Source organism: Haliaeetus albicilla, chromosome 16 (assembly GCF_947461875.1).
Source record: "Haliaeetus albicilla chromosome 16, bHalAlb1.1, whole genome shotgun sequence".
In the NCBI taxonomy this organism is placed as follows: Eukaryota; Metazoa; Chordata; class Aves; order Accipitriformes; family Accipitridae; genus Haliaeetus; species Haliaeetus albicilla.
Window position 1 is genome coordinate 32,903,370 of NC_091498.1, and position 16,864 is coordinate 32,920,233.

General features: G+C 63.5%; 2 protein-coding genes across 2 annotated transcripts; one reads left to right on the forward strand and one right to left on the reverse strand.

The window, feature by feature from the left end:
* The first annotated feature begins 853 nt into the window (after positions 1 to 853).
* Positions 854 to 5,102, forward strand: LOC138689318 (uncharacterized). Its single transcript, XM_069804052.1, has 4 exons — positions 854 to 1,549; positions 2,322 to 2,456; positions 2,555 to 2,615; positions 2,778 to 5,102. The coding sequence occupies exons 1-4, from the start codon at positions 854 to 856 to the stop codon at positions 4,817 to 4,819; spliced, it is 2,934 nt and encodes a 977-aa protein (XP_069660153.1). The 3' UTR covers positions 4,820 to 5,102.
* A 6,917-nt stretch (positions 5,103 to 12,019) lies between these two features.
* Positions 12,020 to 16,108, reverse strand: LOC138689319 (uncharacterized). The gene is made up of 4 exons (XM_069804053.1): positions 15,686 to 16,108; positions 14,774 to 14,908; positions 14,615 to 14,675; positions 12,020 to 14,452 (listed from the first exon to the last, which is right to left on the reverse strand). The coding sequence occupies exons 1-4, from the start codon at positions 16,106 to 16,108 to the stop codon at positions 12,411 to 12,413; spliced, it is 2,661 nt and encodes an 886-aa protein (XP_069660154.1). The 3' UTR covers positions 12,020 to 12,410.
* Between the last annotated feature and the right edge of the window lie 756 nt (positions 16,109 to 16,864).

Sequence of the window (16,864 nt, forward strand, 5' to 3'; positions counted from 1 at the left end):
CCTTGAGGAGGCTGGGACATCCCATTCGGACCTTGGAGCTCGGCCCTCACCGTCGGGATCCCTGCTCCACCACCCCTGTCGGCTGCGGTGGGCCCGTGAGCGCTCCCACCCAGCTTGGCCCCTGGTGCTGCGGGACCTGCGCCGGGATCGGCTCCTTGTGGCGTGCCGTTGCCTGGAGGAATCCCGGCCTGCCCGCGGGTGACGCTGACTCCTCCTTGAGGGGGGCAAAACGTCCCGTTCAGACCTTGGAGCTTGGCCATCATTGGGATCCCTGCTCCACCACACCTGTCTGCTGCAGTGGGCCCGTGAGCGCTCCCACCCAGCTTGGCCCCCGGTGCTGCAGGACCTGCGCCGGGATCGGCTCCTTGTGGCGTGCCGTTGCCTGGAGGAATCCCGGCCTGCCCGCGGGAGACGCTGGCTCCTCTTTGAGGAGAGCAGGACGTCCCGTTCTGCATCCCAAGCACTATCCCGAGCCGTTCTCCGCTGCCGCCTCCCGCTTCTCGAGGAGTTGTAGCCCCGGGTGTGCTGAGCCCGTCTGTGGCCATCCTGGTGCTGCCTCGGGGCCCTGCTTTGTCCCCTCTCTGGGGCCCCGGTATGGCCACCACCATGGTCCTGGTGCCGTCTCAGGGACCTGCTTTGGCCCCTCTCTGGGGCCCCGGTGTGGCTACCACCACGGTTTCTGCTGGGAGAGCTGCGGTGCTGGCGGCCCTCTGGAGATCTCCTTTCAGCAGAGCGGCGTTGAGATGTTCCCCTGTTGTCGCAGTGTGCGCTGCCGTGCACCTCACAGCTGCTGCCTCCCAGCTCGGGGAAGATATGCTGAACAGGCCGCCGGCAGTGTGCGCAGAGGACTTTTATGCGGGCCCACTCTTGTACGCAATTAAAGCAGAAACAGTGCCTGCACCAGTTCCGGCAGACTCCGTTGTTACTGGTGTCCTGGCAGATTGGGCAGTTTGCGTCCTCAGAGGCATCCGGCGGTGCGTCCTGGGGCACCTGGCTGGTGCCAGCATCACGGGAAGAGGTGCCCTGTTCTGCCGAGTCCTCCTCCGACCCCATCTCGCACTGCGAACGAAAGAGGGACAAAGCTCGTGAGCTGCCCTGGAGACGCAACCTGCAGGAAGCAGCAAAGATGCTGAAGAGGTGCCTGCTCTGCCTGGGGGCCGTGCTTGTGCTGCCACAAACACCAGGGATCGTCCTGGAGCAGACGAGTGACACCAGGGGCACCTCAGTGTGCTCCTGCTCTCCCGCCGGGACGGCGACTGACCTCTGGGACACGTGCGGGCAGGAATTGGGTAGGCAGGAAAGCGGTTCCCAGCCTCTCAGCGAGAGCACCACGAGGCTGGGGACGCGGCAGGTCGGGACCGGTGCCCCGGGCCCTGCCGGCGTCCCTGTCCGGCAGATCCTCTCTGCGCCCTTGGCAGGGAGCCTGCGGGATGGGGGTCCTTCGTCCCCCCACCTGCAGACAGACGGCTGTCGCCCGCGCACGAGGACAGCACTGTGGCCCTTCGGGGCTGCCCCACGCCTCAAAAGGATTGATGTCACAGGGGTCGCAGTGACTCTCTGGTGACATCACAGAGCTTTCGGGGACCACACCCCGGAGACGCAAGCCCCGGCCTCGGGGGAAGAAAAGGCCCATTTGGCAAGCATACTGTGTCCAGCGCTGGGCTCCCGGTACAAGAGAGATGTGGACGTACTGGAGAGTCCAACGCAGGGGCGCGAGGATGCTGAAGGGACCGGAGCATCCTATGAGGAAAGGCTGAGAGAGCTGATGATCAAGGGAGCTTACGTGCCTCGGTCACACACAGTCACCAAACTTCAGGTAGTTGTCCTCAAGTCTCTTAACCACCAGGCAGTCCCTGAACAGAACAGAACAGAATAGAACAGAACAGAACAGAACAGAACAGAATAGAATAGAAAGATCAGATCAAATCAGTTGGACGGGACCTACAACCATCATCTAGTCCAGCTGCCTGACCACTTCAGGGCTGACCAAAAGTTAAAGCAAATTTTGTCACACCAGAGGCTCCTCTACTTTTTCTTGTTTCTCAAACTTCTGGTCAAACCTCTGCCCTTCTCAGGGCAGGATGGTGACTGACCTCTCGGACACACGCAGGCAGGAATTGGGAAGGCAGGAAAGCGGCTCCTGGCCTCTCCGCAATGGCAGCCCCAGCCAGGGCGCAGCAGCATGCCCCGGGCAGCTGCAGGACTGAGCTTGTACCTGTGTTGGGGGCGAGCACTGTCCCGGTGTGATGCAGGGCTGCGACATCACAGAGGTGTCCCCAGCCGCACGGCTGTGACCTCACTGCCGTGTCCCTATAAAACAGGCGCCGGCACCCCGCAAGCCTCAGTGTGTCCGTGACGGACTCTGCGCGATGAGTGGCAGCATCTGTCTCCTCGGCCTCGGCATCCTGCTCCTGGCTGCCGGGGCTGTCCTCCTCAGGACCAGACGACGCCAACAGGTACACGGGGCTGCTTAGGGCCAGGGGGACCCCTCGGGGCTGGCGTTGGCAGGGGCTCCCCCCAGGCAGGTCACCGTGCTCCGTTCCTGTGCCCACAGGGTGACGGCTGGAGCCGACGATGCTGGAGATGGTGGCAGCGAGCGACAGCACCAGAGAAACGTAAGTCCCCTGCGGGTGTGCCCTGCGCCCCGGGGTACCCGGGGGATACGTCCCCGGGGCAGGACAGGGCAGGGCAGGGCAGGGCCCCAGCAGAGGCGGACAGTCCCCGGGGGTCCCAGCGGCCCCAGCCCTGCACCCCCGGCACCCCTCCCTCTTTTGCAGGCGGAGAGCGGCGGGCAGACCACGGCTGCGCCCACTGCAGCAAGGCTGCCCAGGAGCTGCAGCGACTGATGCTGTTGGCACGAACCAGGCCCGGGGTGTCACTGGGGCTGGGCTCCTCGTTTGTGCAGGACCCCGGCGCCTGGCAGGCAGCATGGCAGGACCTGGAGGAGCTGGGGGAGTGGGGCCACTTGCCCTGCCACAGCTGCAGCTTCTCTGGCTCCTCTGAGAGCCTCGGCCCCCCCGAGAGTCTGAGCGATACCCACCCGATCCCAGATGGAGGGGCCCCCATCGAGCTGGGGTCCGCCCGCTCCCTCGGACCCGCGCATGGCAGCGGAGCCTGCTCAGCCCTGAAGATGCATGTGGCCAGGAAGGGACTGGAAGTGCAGCTGGGGGCCCTGCCCGTGCCGGTGCAGCTGTCCCAGCAGCGAGCGGCGCAGCAGCAGGGCCGCCGCGTCCTGCCAAAGCTCATCCGGCCAGGGCAGAGCCAGCCCTTGCGGCGGTGCAAGCTGTGCCCCTCGCTGCAGGGGAAGGCGGATGCCATCGCGGACAACATAAGCCAGAAGGAAGTCCGAAGGCTGTGGGGGGACCCCAACCCCACCGAGGAGTCCCTGGCCCTGCTGGTGCCGTGCCCCCCACCGCTGCTCGCGCCTCTGGACCCACAGCTCCCCCGGGAGCACGGCGTGTGGGGGCCCCGGGCCCTGGGCCAGGCCGGCGCAGCATGGCACCCCAGGGTAGGACAGCAGGAGCTGCACAGCCGGCATGGCTCCAGGGAGTCTGTGCACGCTCCTTTGCCCGCGCGCCCCGTGTCACTGGCTGAGCAGACCTCTCCCCGCGACCTCTCCGTCAGCAACCGGCACCCGGACTCTTCCCTCGCTGTCGGTGGTGGCGTCTGCTCCTCCATCCAACCACCAGCCGTGGGCAACATCATGCGTGAGAGCCTCCTTCAGCCGGATGGGCAGCTACCGCAGGGCGAGGAGTTCCTGTGGCCTCTTGGCTTATCCTTGGCCCTGCCAGCCCTTCCCAAGCTGGACAGCAAGGTGGCAGGACCAGCAGCAGCAGGACCGCCTTCAGTCCTGCCAGAGGAAGACGCCGGCCTTCAGACCAGGTTCGCTGCTACCCGAGGCAGCGGTGAGGCCAAACTTGCGGACACGAGCCGGCCTAACGCTGCAGCGCCCGTTGTCATCTCAAAGGTGGAGCTGAGCCAGGAGGTGCGCAGCAGACTCTGGGTGCATACCGCAAGGAAATGCCTGGAGATTAAGCTGCAAAGGCTCCCTGAGGCAGTGCAGCAGCCCATGGAAACGCTGCATCGGTCACTGCCCCAACGCTTGCGGACTGGGACCGGTTCCCCGCGGCCACACTGTGCCCGAGTCCCCGTCCTCAACCCCCAGCGCCATTTCCAGCCCGACCAGGGCTCGCCACAGCAGCGCAAGGCATCCCTCGCCCAGCCGGTGGCCTCGGCAACACCGCCTTCCCACCCGGTGCCCACGTACGTCTACAGCTGCGAGGCCACATACATGTCAGAGAAGCAGCACGAGGCCCTGCAGCTGCACTTCCGCACCAAGAGGCTGCAGCGCTGCAGGGAGCAGCTTGGCAGAGAGGGGCCATCAGAGCGAGCAGTGCCCGGGGAGGAGGGCGGTCGGGCAGTGCTGCGGGGCAGCAGTCGGCCCAGCACAGCCCAGGCAGCCGCACCGGCACCCAGCACCTCCCGGGGCCCAGGCAGCTCCCCGCCAGTCTCCCTCGAGACGCTGCGCTGGAGCAGGAGGCAGGTCCTGCGGGCGCTGGATTCTGGCTTTCAGGACATGGCCCGTAGCCAGAGACAGCGAGACGTGCCGCAGAGCCCCGGTCCCGCGCCACCTCTTCCCCCTCCATCACACGTAGGGAAGGGGATTGGCAAGAGGGCAGAGGGGCCGAGGGTGCCTACCACGTCAGCCACGATGGGGAGGCCTTGGCGTGGCTCTGAGAGGGACATGGGTGCAAACAGGAGAGGAGAGAAGAGAGGCCAGACCCATCGCTCCGATAGTCCAAATAAATCCCGTTTCTAGCCCCGCTGTGGGAGTTGCTTGCTTTCTGTGATGCGCCAGCCGACTCGGAATGGGATGTGCCCGCAGGCTGGAGAGGGGAGCCAGGGAAAGGGTGTCTCGTGGGCAGGGTGGTGTTGGCTGCTGCGGGGGTCCCTGCCGGGGAGACAGGCTGCTGCCCCTCTCCGTGCCTTGTCAGTGCCAGTGTGCCACGGAGGCCTGTAAGCTCCCTTGATCATCTGCCCTCTCAGCCCTTCCTGATAGGGGAGATGCTCCAGTCCCTTCCTTTGTGGTCCTTTCTTGGACTCTCCCCAATACGTCCATGTCTGTCTTGACTGCGATTACGTGGAGTTGTAGAAGTGGTGCCTTTGTTCAAAATTAACGAGAGACGTCCCAGGTTGCGCTTTTCAGCCATTCCTGGTGTATCTGCGAACAAGCGTTCTCCTCCAGTATGTCCACCTCCGTCTTCTACTGGGGAGCCCAGCACTGGACACAGTAAACCAGCACTTCCAAGGGGTAGGGGACAACCTGTGCACCGCAGCCCTGCTGGCTAGGGCCAAAGGTGTGGGGCTTTGTGGGAAACGAATGACCCAGCCTGGCTCGCGTTTGTGTCACCAAACACACTTCTCTGCGGGGACGAGCACCGAAGAGATCCATCGCCAGAGGCTTCGTTCAGAAGCCCTGCGGAGACGCTGGCCCTTGTTAGAAATCGCTCATTGACCTCGTCTCAGGGCAGATGGCTCAGACAGGTCCAATGAATGAGACTCTGCAAAGAGTCCAAGGTCAGGATCTGCCTGGAGATTAAGAGACTTGAGGAAAACTACCTGGAGGTTGATGACTGCGTTTTGTGTTTTCCACAAAGCCCCACACCTTTGGCCCTAACCAGCAGGGCTACGGTGCACCGGTTGTCCCCTGTCCCTTGGAAATACTGGGTTACTCGCAGGATGTTGCACCCAAGGCTCCTTTTCTTTTTCATGATTCCGAAACCTCAGGTTATTTTTTTATTTCTGTGCTTTGGGCTTTCCCCAGGAGCATGTCCTGCTTTCATGTCCTTTCCTGGCTCGATGAAAGCGCTAACGCTGCAGTTTGAGTCTCTAAGGGCTCTGCCCCACGCAGAGCTCCGGGGAAGAAGGGCTTTGTGGAGGAGCCTCCCTCGTGCTCCCCTCCACGAACACAAAGGCGAGAGGCCTCAAGGTCCCAAGCATGAACAGGAGCAACAGAGAACCTCAGCTTGCCCTCTCACCCTTCCCTGTCCTCTGCCACCGCACCCTGCACCCCCCAGGTCCAGGCACCTACACTCCTGCGCGCAGCCCAGTGGGGCAGCGGTTCTCCAGTCCCTTCGCAGTGGTATCCAGAGACAGGACAAGACAACGGGCACCAGTTGAAAGAAAAGAACCTCTCCCTAACTGCAATACAAAACTTGTTTATTTGAAGGGAGGTCGAGCTAGGGAACGGATTGCCCAGAGGGGTTCCGGAGGCTCCGTCCTTGGCGATCATCAGAGCCTGACTGGATGCAGCCCTGGGCAGTCTGCTCTGGCTGACCCCGCTCCAGCAGCGGGCTTGGACTAGGTGATCTCCAGAGGTCCCTTCCCTCCTCCTCAAATCCATGATTTGTCATGAGAGGAGACGACAGGAGCAGTTCCTGCCTCAGCCGGAGCTGTGAGGCTGCCTTGATCCTGTTCGCTGCCGCTGCCACTGCCAGAGCTGGAGACAACCCAGGTTGCGACCGTCCCGCTGCCACCGTCCAGGTGCCCCTCAGCAGCCACACAGCCACCACCTCGAGGGCCTTCTGTGTCCCTGGGCTCTTTGCGCTGCCCTGGCAGGTGTTGGTCGGGGGCGAGCGCTGCATTTCCCTTCTTGGTAGGATGTGCTACCAGGCCCCGCGCCTGGCACGGCTGCGGGTCCTGCGCCGGGATCGGCTCCTTGTTGCATGCCGTTGCCTGGAGGAATCCCGGCCTGCCCGTGGGCGGCGCTGGCTCCTCCTTGAGGAGGGCAGGATGTCCCATTCGGACCTTGGAGCTCGGCCCTCATCGTTGGGATCCCTGCTCTGCCACCGCTGTCGGCTGCGGTGGGCCTGTGAGCGCTCCCACCCAGCTTGGCCCCCGGTGCTGCGGGACCTGCGCCGGGATCGGCTCCTTGTGGCGTGCCGTTGCCTGGAGGAATCCCGGCCTGCCCGTGGGTGACGCTGACTCCTCCTTGAGGGGGGCAGGACGTCCCGTTCGGACCTTGGAGCTTGGCCATCATTGGGATCCCTGCTCCGCCACCCCTGTCGGCTGCGGTGGGCCCGTGAGCGCTCCCAGCCAGCTTGGCCCCCGGTGCTGCGGGACCTGCGCCGGGATCGGCTCCTTGTGGCGTGCCGTTGCCTGGAGGAATCCCGGCCTGCCCGCAGGCGACGCTGACTCCTCCTTGAGGATGGCAGGACATCCCGTTCGGACCTTGGAGCTCGGCCCTCATCATCGGAATCCCTGCTCCGCCATCGCTGTCGGCTGCGGTGAGCCCGTGAGCGCTCCCAGCCAGCTTGGCCCCCGGTGCTGCGGGACCTGCGCCGGGATCGGCTCCTTGTGGCGTGCCGTTGCCTGGAGGATTCCCGGCCTGCCCGCTGGCGGTGCTGGCTCCTCCCTGAGGAGGGCAGGACGTCCCTTTCTGGCCTTGGAGCTCGGCCATCATCCTGAGCAGCGTCCTGAGCCGTTCTCCGCTGCCGCCTCCCGCTTCTCGAGGAGTTGTAGCCCCGGGTGTGCTGAGCCCGTCTGTGGCCATCCTGGTGCCGCCTCGGGGACCTGCTTTGGCCCCTCTCTGGGGCCCCGGTGTGGCCACCACCACGGTTTCTGCTGGGAGAGCTGCGGTGCTGGCGGCCCGAGGAATGATGCCGCCTCCTTTCCGCAGAGCGGCGTCGAGATCTCTTTCTCTTGATGCTATGCACCTCATAGTTGTTACCTACCAGCTTGCGGAAGATGTACTGAACAGGCTGCCGGCAGATTGGGCAAACGGCTTTTATGTGGGCCCACTTCTGTATGCAAGGAAAACAGAAGCGGTGCTTGCACCAGCTCACGTAGGCTTCGTTGTTGATGGTGTCCTGGCAGATTGGGCAGTTTGCGTCCTCAGAGGCATCCGGCGGTGCGTCCTGGGGCACCTGGCTGGTGCCAGCATCACGGGAAGAGGTGCCCTGTTCTGCCGAGTCCTCCTCCGACCCCATCTCGCACTGCGAACGAAAGAGGGACAAAGCTCGTGAGCTGCCCTGGAGACGCAACCTGCAGGAAGCAGCAAAGATGCTGAAGAGGTGCCTGCTCTGCCTGGGGGCCGTGCTTGTGCTGCCACAAACACCAGGGATCGTCCTGGAGCAGACGAGTGACACCAGGGGCACCTCAGTGTGCTCCTGCTCTCCCGCCGGGACGGCGACTGACCTCTGGGACACGTGCGGGCAGGAATTGGGTAGGCAGGAAAGCGGTTCCCAGCCTCTCAGCGAGAGCACCACGAGGCTGGGGACGCGGCAGGTCGGGACCGGTGCCCCGGGCCCTGCCGGCGTCCCTGTCCGGCAGATCCTCTCTGCGCCCTTGGCAGGGAGCCTGCGGGATGGGGGTCCTTCGTCCCCCCACCTGCAGACAGACGGCTGTCGCCCGCGCACGAGGACAGCACTGTGGCCCTTCGGGGCTGCCCCACGCCTCAAAAGGATTGATGTCACAGGGGTCGCAGTGACTCTCTGGTGACATCACAGAGCTTTCGGGGACCACACCCCGGAGACGCAAGCCCCGGCCTCGGGGGAAGAAAAGGCCCATTTGGCAAGCATACTGTGTCCAGCGCTGGGCTCCCGGTACAAGAGAGATGTGGACGTACTGGAGAGTCCAACGCAGGGGCGCGAGGATGCTGAAGGGACCGGAGCATCCTATGAGGAAAGGCTGAGAGAGCTGATGATCAAGGGAGCTTACGTGCCTCGGTCACACACAGTCACCAAACTTCAGGTAGTTGTCCTCAAGTCTCTTAACCACCAGGCAGTCCCTGAACAGAACAGAACAGAATAGAACAGAACAGAACAGAACAGAACAGAACAGAATAGAATAGAAAGATCAGATCAAATCAGTTGGACGGGACCTACAACCATCATCTAGTCCAGCTGCCTGACCACTTCAGGGCTGACCAAAAGTTAAAGCAAATTTTGTCACACCAGAGGCTCCTCTACTTTTTCTTGTTTCTCAAACTTCTGGTCAAACCTCTGCCCTTCTCAGGGCAGGATGGTGACTGACCTCTCGGACACACGCAGGCAGGAATTGGGAAGGCAGGAAAGCGGCTCCTGGCCTCTCCGCAATGGCAGCCCCAGCCAGGGCGCAGCAGCATGCCCCGGGCAGCTGCAGGACTGAGCTTGTACCTGTGTTGGGGGCGAGCACTGTCCCGGTGTGATGCAGGGCTGCGACATCACAGAGGTGTCCCCAGCCGCACGGCTGTGACCTCACTGCCGTGTCCCTATAAAACAGGCGCCGGCACCCCGCAAGCCTCAGTGTGTCCGTGACGGACTCTGCGCGATGAGTGGCAGCATCTGTCTCCTCGGCCTCGGCATCCTGCTCCTGGCTGCCGGGACTGTCCTCCTCAGGACCAGACGACGCCAACAGGTACACGGGGCTGCTTAGGGCCAGGGGGACCCCTCGGGGCTGGCGTTGGCAGGGGCTCCCCCCAGGCAGGTCACCGTGCTCCGTTCCTGTGCCACAGGGTGACAGCTGAGGCTGAAAACTACCCGGGGCACCGGTCCCGAGCTGCCGCGTCCCCAGCCTCGTGGTGCTCTCGCTGAGAGGCTGGGAACCGCTTTCCTGCCTACCCAATTCCTGCCCGCACGTGTCCCAGAGGTCAGTCGCCGTCCCGGCGGGAGAGCAGGAGCACACTGAGGTGCCCCTGGTGTCACTCGTCTGCTCCAGGACGATCCCTGGTGTTTGTGGCAGCACAAGCACGGCCCCCAGGCAGAGCAGGCACCTCTTCAGCATCTTTGCTGCTTCCTGCAGGTTGCGTCTCCAGGGCAGCTCACGAGCTTTGTCCCTCTTTCGTTCGCAGTGCGAGATGGGGTCGGAGGAGGACTCGGCAGAACAGGGCACCTCTTCCCCTGCTGCGCCGCTGGATGCCTCTGAGGACTCAAAGTGCCCAATCTACCTGGACACCATCAACAACGAAGCCTATATGATCTGGTGCAAGCACCGCTTCTGTTTTCCTTGCATACAGAACTGGGCCCGCGTAAAAGCCGAGTGCCCAATCTGCCGGCAGCCTGTTCAGTACATCTTCCGCAAGCTGGTAGGTAACTACTATGAGGTGCATAGCATCAAGAGAAACAGATCTCGACACCGCTCTGCTGAAAGGAGATCTCCAGAGGGCCGCCAGCACCGCAGCTCTCCCAGCAGAAACCGTGGTGGTAGCCACACCGGGGTCCCAGAGAGGGGCCAAAGCAGGTCCCTGAGGCGGCACCAGGACCAGGGTGGTGGCCATACCGGGGCCCCAGAGAGGGGCCAAAGCAGGTCCCTGAGGCGGCACCAGGACCATGGTGGTGGCCATACCGGGGCCCCAGAGAGGGGACAAAGCAGGGCCCCGAGGCAGCACCAGGATGGCCACAGACGGGCTCAGCACACCCGGGGCTACAACTCCTCGAGAAGCGGGACGTGGCAGCAGAGAAGGGCTCGGGACACTGCTCAGGATGATGGCCGAGTTCCAAGGCCAGAACGGGACGTCCTGCCCCCCTCAAGGAGGAGCTGATCCCGGCGCAGGACCCGCAGCCGTGCCAGGCGCGGGGCCTGGTAGCACATCCTACCAAGAAGGGAAATGCAGCGCTCGCCCCCGACCAACACCTGCCAGGGCAGCGCAAAGAGCCCAGGGACACAGAAGGCCCTCGAGGTGGTGGCTGTGTGGCTGCTGAGGGGCACCTGGACGGTGGCAGCGGGACGGTCGCAACCTGGGTTGTCTCCAGCTCTGGCAGTGGCAGCGGCAGCGAACAGGATCAAGGCAGCCTCACAGCTCCGGCTGAGGCAGGAACTGCTCCTGTCGTCTCCTCTCATGACAAATCATGGATTTGAGGAGGAGGGAAGGGACCTCTGGAGATCACCTAGTCCAAGCCCGCTGCTGGAGCGGGGTCAGCCAGAGCAGACTGCCCAGGGCTGCATCCAGTCAGGCTCTGATGATCGCCAAGGACGGAGCCTCCGGAACCCCTCTGGGCAATCCGTTCCCTAGCTCGACCTCCCTTCAAATAAACAAGTTTTGTATTGCAGTTAGGGAGAGGTTCTTTTCTTTCAACTGGTGCCCGTTGTCTTGTCCTGTCTCTGGATACCACTGCGAAGGGACTGGAGAACCGCTGCCCCACTGGGCTGCGCGCAGGAGTGTAGGTGCCTGGACCTGGGGGGTGCAGGGTGCGGTGGCAGAGGACAGGGAAGGGTGAGAGGGCAAGCTGAGGTTCTCTGTTGCTCCTGTTCATGCTTGGGACCTTGAGGCCTCTCGCCTTTGTGTTCGTGGAGGGGAGCACGAGGGAGGCTCCTCCACAAAGCCCTTCTTCCCCGGAGCTCTGCGTGGGGCAGAGCCCTTAGAGACTCAAACTGCAGCGTTAGCGCTTTCATCGAGCCAGGAAAGGACATGAAAGCAGGACATGCTCCTGGGGAAAGCCCAAAGCACAGAAATAAAAAAATAACCTGAGGTTTCGGAATCATGAAAAAGAAAAGGAGCCTTGGGTGCAACATCCTGCGAGTAACCCAGTATTTCCAAGGGACAGGGGACAACCGGTGCACCGTAGCCCTGCTGGTTAGGGCCAAAGGTGTGGGGCTTTGTGGAAAACACAAAACGCAGTCATCAACCTCCAGGTAGTTTTCCTCAAGTCTCTTAATCTCCAGGCAGATCCTGACCTTGGACTCTTTGCAGAGTCTCATTCATTGGACCTGTCTGAGCCATCTGCCCTGAGACGAGGTCAATGAGCGATTTCTAACAAGGGCCAGCGTCTCCGCAGGGCTTCTGAACGAAGCCTCTGGCGATGGATCTCTTCGGTGCTCGTCCCCGCAGAGAAGTGTGTTTGGTGACACAAACGCGAGCCAGGCTGGGTCATTCGTTTCCCACAAAGCCCCACACCTTTGGCCCTAGCCAGCAGGGCTGCGGTGCACAGGTTGTCCCCTACCCCTTGGAAGTGCTGGTTTACTGTGTCCAGTGCTGGGCTCCCCAGTAGAAGACGGAGGTGGACATACTGGAGGAGAACGCTTGTTCGCAGATACACCAGGAATGGCTGAAAAGCGCAACCTGGGACGTCTCTCGTTAATTTTGAACAAAGGCACCACTTCTACAACTCCACGTAATCGCAGTCAAGACAGACATGGACGTATTGGGGAGAGTCCAAGAAAGGACCACAAAGGAAGGGACTGGAGCATCTCCCCTATCAGGAAGGGCTGAGAGGGCAGATGATCAAGGGAGCTTACAGGCCTCCGTGGCACACTGGCACTGACAAGGCACGGAGAGGGGCAGCAGCCTGTCTCCCCGGCAGGGACCCCCGCAGCAGCCAACACCACCCTGCCCACGAGACACCCTTTCCCTGGCTCCCCTCTCCAGCCTGCGGGCACATCCCATTCCGAGTCGGCTGGCGCATCACAGAAAGCAAGCAACTCCCACAGCGGGGCTAGAAACGGGATTTATTTGGACTATCGGAGCGATGGGTCTGGCCTCTCTTCTCTCCTCTCCTGTTTGCACCCATGTCCCTCTCAGAGCCACGCCAAGGCCTCCCCATCGTGGCTGACGTGGTAGGCACCCTCGGCCCCTCTGCCCTCTTGCCAATCCCCTTCCCTACGTGTGATGGAGGGGGAAGAGGTGGCGCGGGACCGGGGCTCTGCGGCACGTCTCGCTGTCTCTGGCTACGGGCCATGTCCTGAAAGCCAGAATCCAGCGCCCGCAGGACCTGCCTCCTGCTCCAGCGCAGCGTCTCGAGGGAGACTGGCGGGGAGCTGCCTGGGCCCCGGGAGGTGCTGGGTGCCGGTGCGGCTGCCTGGGCTGTGCTGGGCCGACTGCTGCCCCGCAGCACTGCCCGACCGCCCTCCTCCCCGGGCACTGCTCGCTCTGATGGCCCCTCTCTGCCAAGCTGCTCCCTGCAGCGCTGCAGCCTCTTGGTGCGGAAGTGCAGCTGCAGGGCCTCGTGCTGCTTCTCTGACATGTATGTGGCCTCGCAGCTGTAGACGTACGTGGGCACCGGGTGGGAAGGCGGTGTTGCCGAGGCCACCGGCTGGGCGAGGGATGCCTTGCGCTGCTGTGGCGAGCCCTGGTCGGGCTGGAAATGGCGCTGGGGGTTGAGGACGGGGACTCGGGCACAGTGTGGCCGCGGGGAACCGGTCCCAGTCCGCAAGCGTTGGGGCAGTGACCGATGCAGCGTTTCCATGGGCTGCTGCACTGCCTCAGGGAGCCTTTGCAGCTTAATCTCCAGGCATTTCCTTGCGGTATGCACCCAGAGTCTGCTACGCACCTCCTGGCTCAGCTCCACCTTTGAGATGACAACGGGCGCTGCAGCGTTAGGCCGGCTCGTGTCCGCAAGTTTGGCCTCACCGCTGCCTCGGGTAGCAGCGAACCTGGTCTGAAGGCCGGCGTCTTCCTCTGGCAGGACTGAAGGCGGTCCTGCTGCTGCTGGTCCTGCCACCTTGCTGTCCAGCTTGGGAAGGGCTGGCAGGGCCAAGGATAAGCCAAGAGGCCACAGGAACTCCTCGCCCTGCGGTAGCTGCCCATCCGGCTGAAGGAGGCTCTCACGCATGATGTTGCCCACGGCTGGTGGTTGGATGGAGGAGCAGACGCCACCACCGACAGCGAGGGAAGAGTCCGGGTGCCGGTTGCTGACGGAGAGGTCGCGGGGAGAGGTCTGCTCAGCCAGTGACACGGGGCGCGCGGGCAAAGGAGCGTGCACAGACTCCCTGGAGCCATGCCGGCTGTGCAGCTCCTGCTGTCCTACCCTGGGGTGCCATGCTGCGCCGGCCTGGCCCAGGGCCCGGGGCCCCCACACGCCGTGCTCCCGGGGGAGCTGTGGGTCCAGAGGCGCGAGCAGCGGTGGGGGGCACGGCACCAGCAGGGCCAGGGACTCCTCGGTGGGGTTGGGGTCCCCCCACAGCCTTCGGACTTCCTTCTGGCTTATGTTGTCCGCGATGGCATCCGCCTTCCCCTGCAGCGAGGGGCACAGCTTGCACCGCCGCAAGGGCTGGCTCTGCCCTGGCCGGATGAGCTTTGGCAGGACGCGGCGGCCCTGCTGCTGCGCCGCTCGCTGCTGGGACAGCTGCACCGGCACGGGCAGGGCCCCCAGCTGCACTTCCAGTCCCTTCCTGGCCACATGCATCTTCAGGGCTGAGCAGGCTCCGCTGCCATGCGCGGGTCCGAGGGAGCGGGCGGACCCCAGCTCGATGGGGGCCCCTCCATCTGGGATCGGGTGGGTATCGCTCAGACTCTCGGGGGGGCCGAGGCTCTCAGAGGAGCCAGAGAAGCTGCAGCTGTGGCAGGGCAAGTGGCCCCACTCCCCCAGCTCCTCCAGGTCCTGCCATGCTGCCTGCCAGGCGCCGGGGTCCTGCACAAACGAGGAGCCCAGCCCCAGTGACACCCCGGGCCTGGTTCGTGCCAACAGCATCAGTCGCTGCAGCTCCTGGGCAGCCTTGCTGCAGTGGGCGCAGCCGTGGTCTGCCCGCCGCTCTCCGCCTGCAAAAGAGGGAGGGGTGCCGGGGGTGCAGGGCTGGGGCCGCTGGGACCCCCGGGGACTGTCCGCCTCTGCTGGGGCCCTGCCCTGCCCTGCCCTGTCCTGCCCCGGGGACGTATCCCCCGGGTACCCCGGGGCGCAGGGCACACCCGCAGGGGACTTACGTTTCTCTGGTGCTGTCGCTCGCTGCCACCATCTCCAGCATCGTCGGCTCCAGCCGTCACCCTGTGGGCACAGGAACGGAGCACGGTGACCTGCCTGGGGGGAGCCCCTGCCAACGCCAGCCCCGAGGGGTCCCCCTGGCCCTAAGCAGCCCCGTGTACCTGTTGGCGTCGTCTGGTCCTGAGGAGGACAGCCCCGGCAGCCAGGAGCAGGATGCCGAGGCCGAGGAGACAGATGCTGCCACTCATCGCGCAGAGTCCGTCACGGACACACTGAGGCTTGCGGGGTGCCGGCGCCTGTTTTATAGGGACACGGCAGTGAGGTCACAGCCGTGCGGCTGGGGACACCTCTGTGATGTCGCAGCCCTGCATCACACCGGGACAGTGCTCGCCCCCAACACAGGTACAAGCTCAGTCCTGCAGCTGCCCGGGGCATGCTGCTGCGCCCTGGCTGGGGCTGCCATTGCGGAGAGGCCAGGAGCCGCTTTCCTGCCTTCCCAATTCCTGCCTGCGTGTGTCCGAGAGGTCAGTCACCATCCTGCCCTGAGAAGGGCAGAGGTTTGACCAGAAGTTTGAGAAACAAGAAAAAGTAGAGGAGCCTCTGGTGTGACAAAATTTGCTTTAACTTTTGGTCAGCCCTGAAGTGGTCAGGCAGCTGGACTAGATGATGGTTGTAGGTCCCGTCCAACTGATTTGATCTGATCTTTCTATTCTATTCTGTTCTGTTCTGTTCTGTTCTGTTCTGTTCTATTCTGTTCTGTTCTGTTCAGGGACTGCCTGGTGGTTAAGAGACTTGAGGACAACTACCTGAAGTTTGGTGACTGTGTGTGACCGAGGCACGTAAGCTCCCTTGATCATCAGCTCTCTCAGCCTTTCCTCATAGGATGCTCCGGTCCCTTCAGCATCCTCGCGCCCCTGCGTTGGACTCTCCAGTACGTCCACATCTCTCTTGTACCGGGAGCCCAGCGCTGGACACAGTATGCTTGCCAAATGGGCCTTTTCTTCCCCCGAGGCCGGGGCTTGCGTCTCCGGGGTGTGGTCCCCGAAAGCTCTGTGATGTCACCAGAGAGTCACTGCGACCCCTGTGACATCAATCCTTTTGAGGCGTGGGGCAGCCCCGAAGGGCCACAGTGCTGTCCTCGTGCGCGGGCGACAGCCGTCTGTCTGCAGGTGGGGGGACGAAGGACCCCCATCCCGCAGGCTCCCTGCCAAGGGCGCAGAGAGGATCTGCCGGACAGGGACGCCGGCAGGGCCCGGGGCACCGGTCCCGACCTGCCGCGTCCCCAGCCTCGTGGTGCTCTCGCTGAGAGGCTGGGAACCGCTTTCCTGCCTACCCAATTCCTGCCCGCACGTGTCCCAGAGGTCAGTCGCCGTCCCGGCAGGAGAGCAGGAGCACACTGAGGTGCCCCTGGTGTCACTCGTCTGCTCCAGGACGATCCCTGGTGTTTGTGGCAGCACAAGCACGGCCCCCAGGCAGAGCAGGCACCTCTTCAGCATCTTTGCTGCTTCCTGCAGGTTGCGTCTCCAGGGCAGCTCACGAGCTTTGTCCCTCTTTCGTTCGCAGTGCGAGATGGGGTCGGAGGAGGACTCGGCAGAACAGGGCACCTCTTCCCGTGATGCTGGCACCAGCCAGGTGCCCCAGGACGCACCGCCGGATGCCTCTGAGGACGCAAACTGCCCAATCTGCCAGGACACCATCAACAACGAAGCCTACGTGAGCTGGTGCAAGCACCGCTTCTGTTTTCCTTGCATACAGAAGTGGGCCCACATAAAAGCCGTTTGCCCAATCTGCCGGCAGCCTGTTCAGTACATCTTCCGCAAGCTGGTAGGTAACAACTATGAGGTGCATAGCATCAAGAGAAAGAGATCTCGACGCCGCTCTGCGGAAAGGAGGCGGCATCATTCCTCGGGCCGCCAGCACCGCAGCTCTCCCAGCAGAAACCGTGGTGGTGGCCACACCGGGGCCCCAGAGAGGGGCCAAAGCAGGTCCCCGAGGCGGCACCAGGATGGCCACAGACGGGCTCAGCACACCCGGGGCTACAACTCCTCGAGAAGCGGGAGGCGGCAGCGGAGAACGGCTCAGGACGCTGCTCAGGATGATGGCCGAGCTCCAAGGCCAGAAAGGGACGTCCTGCCCTCCTCAGGGAGGAGCCAGCACCGCCAGCGGGCAGGCCGGGAATCCTCCAGGCAACGGCACGCCACAAGGAGCCGATCCCGGCGCAGGTCCCGCAGCACCGGGGGCCAAGCTGGCTG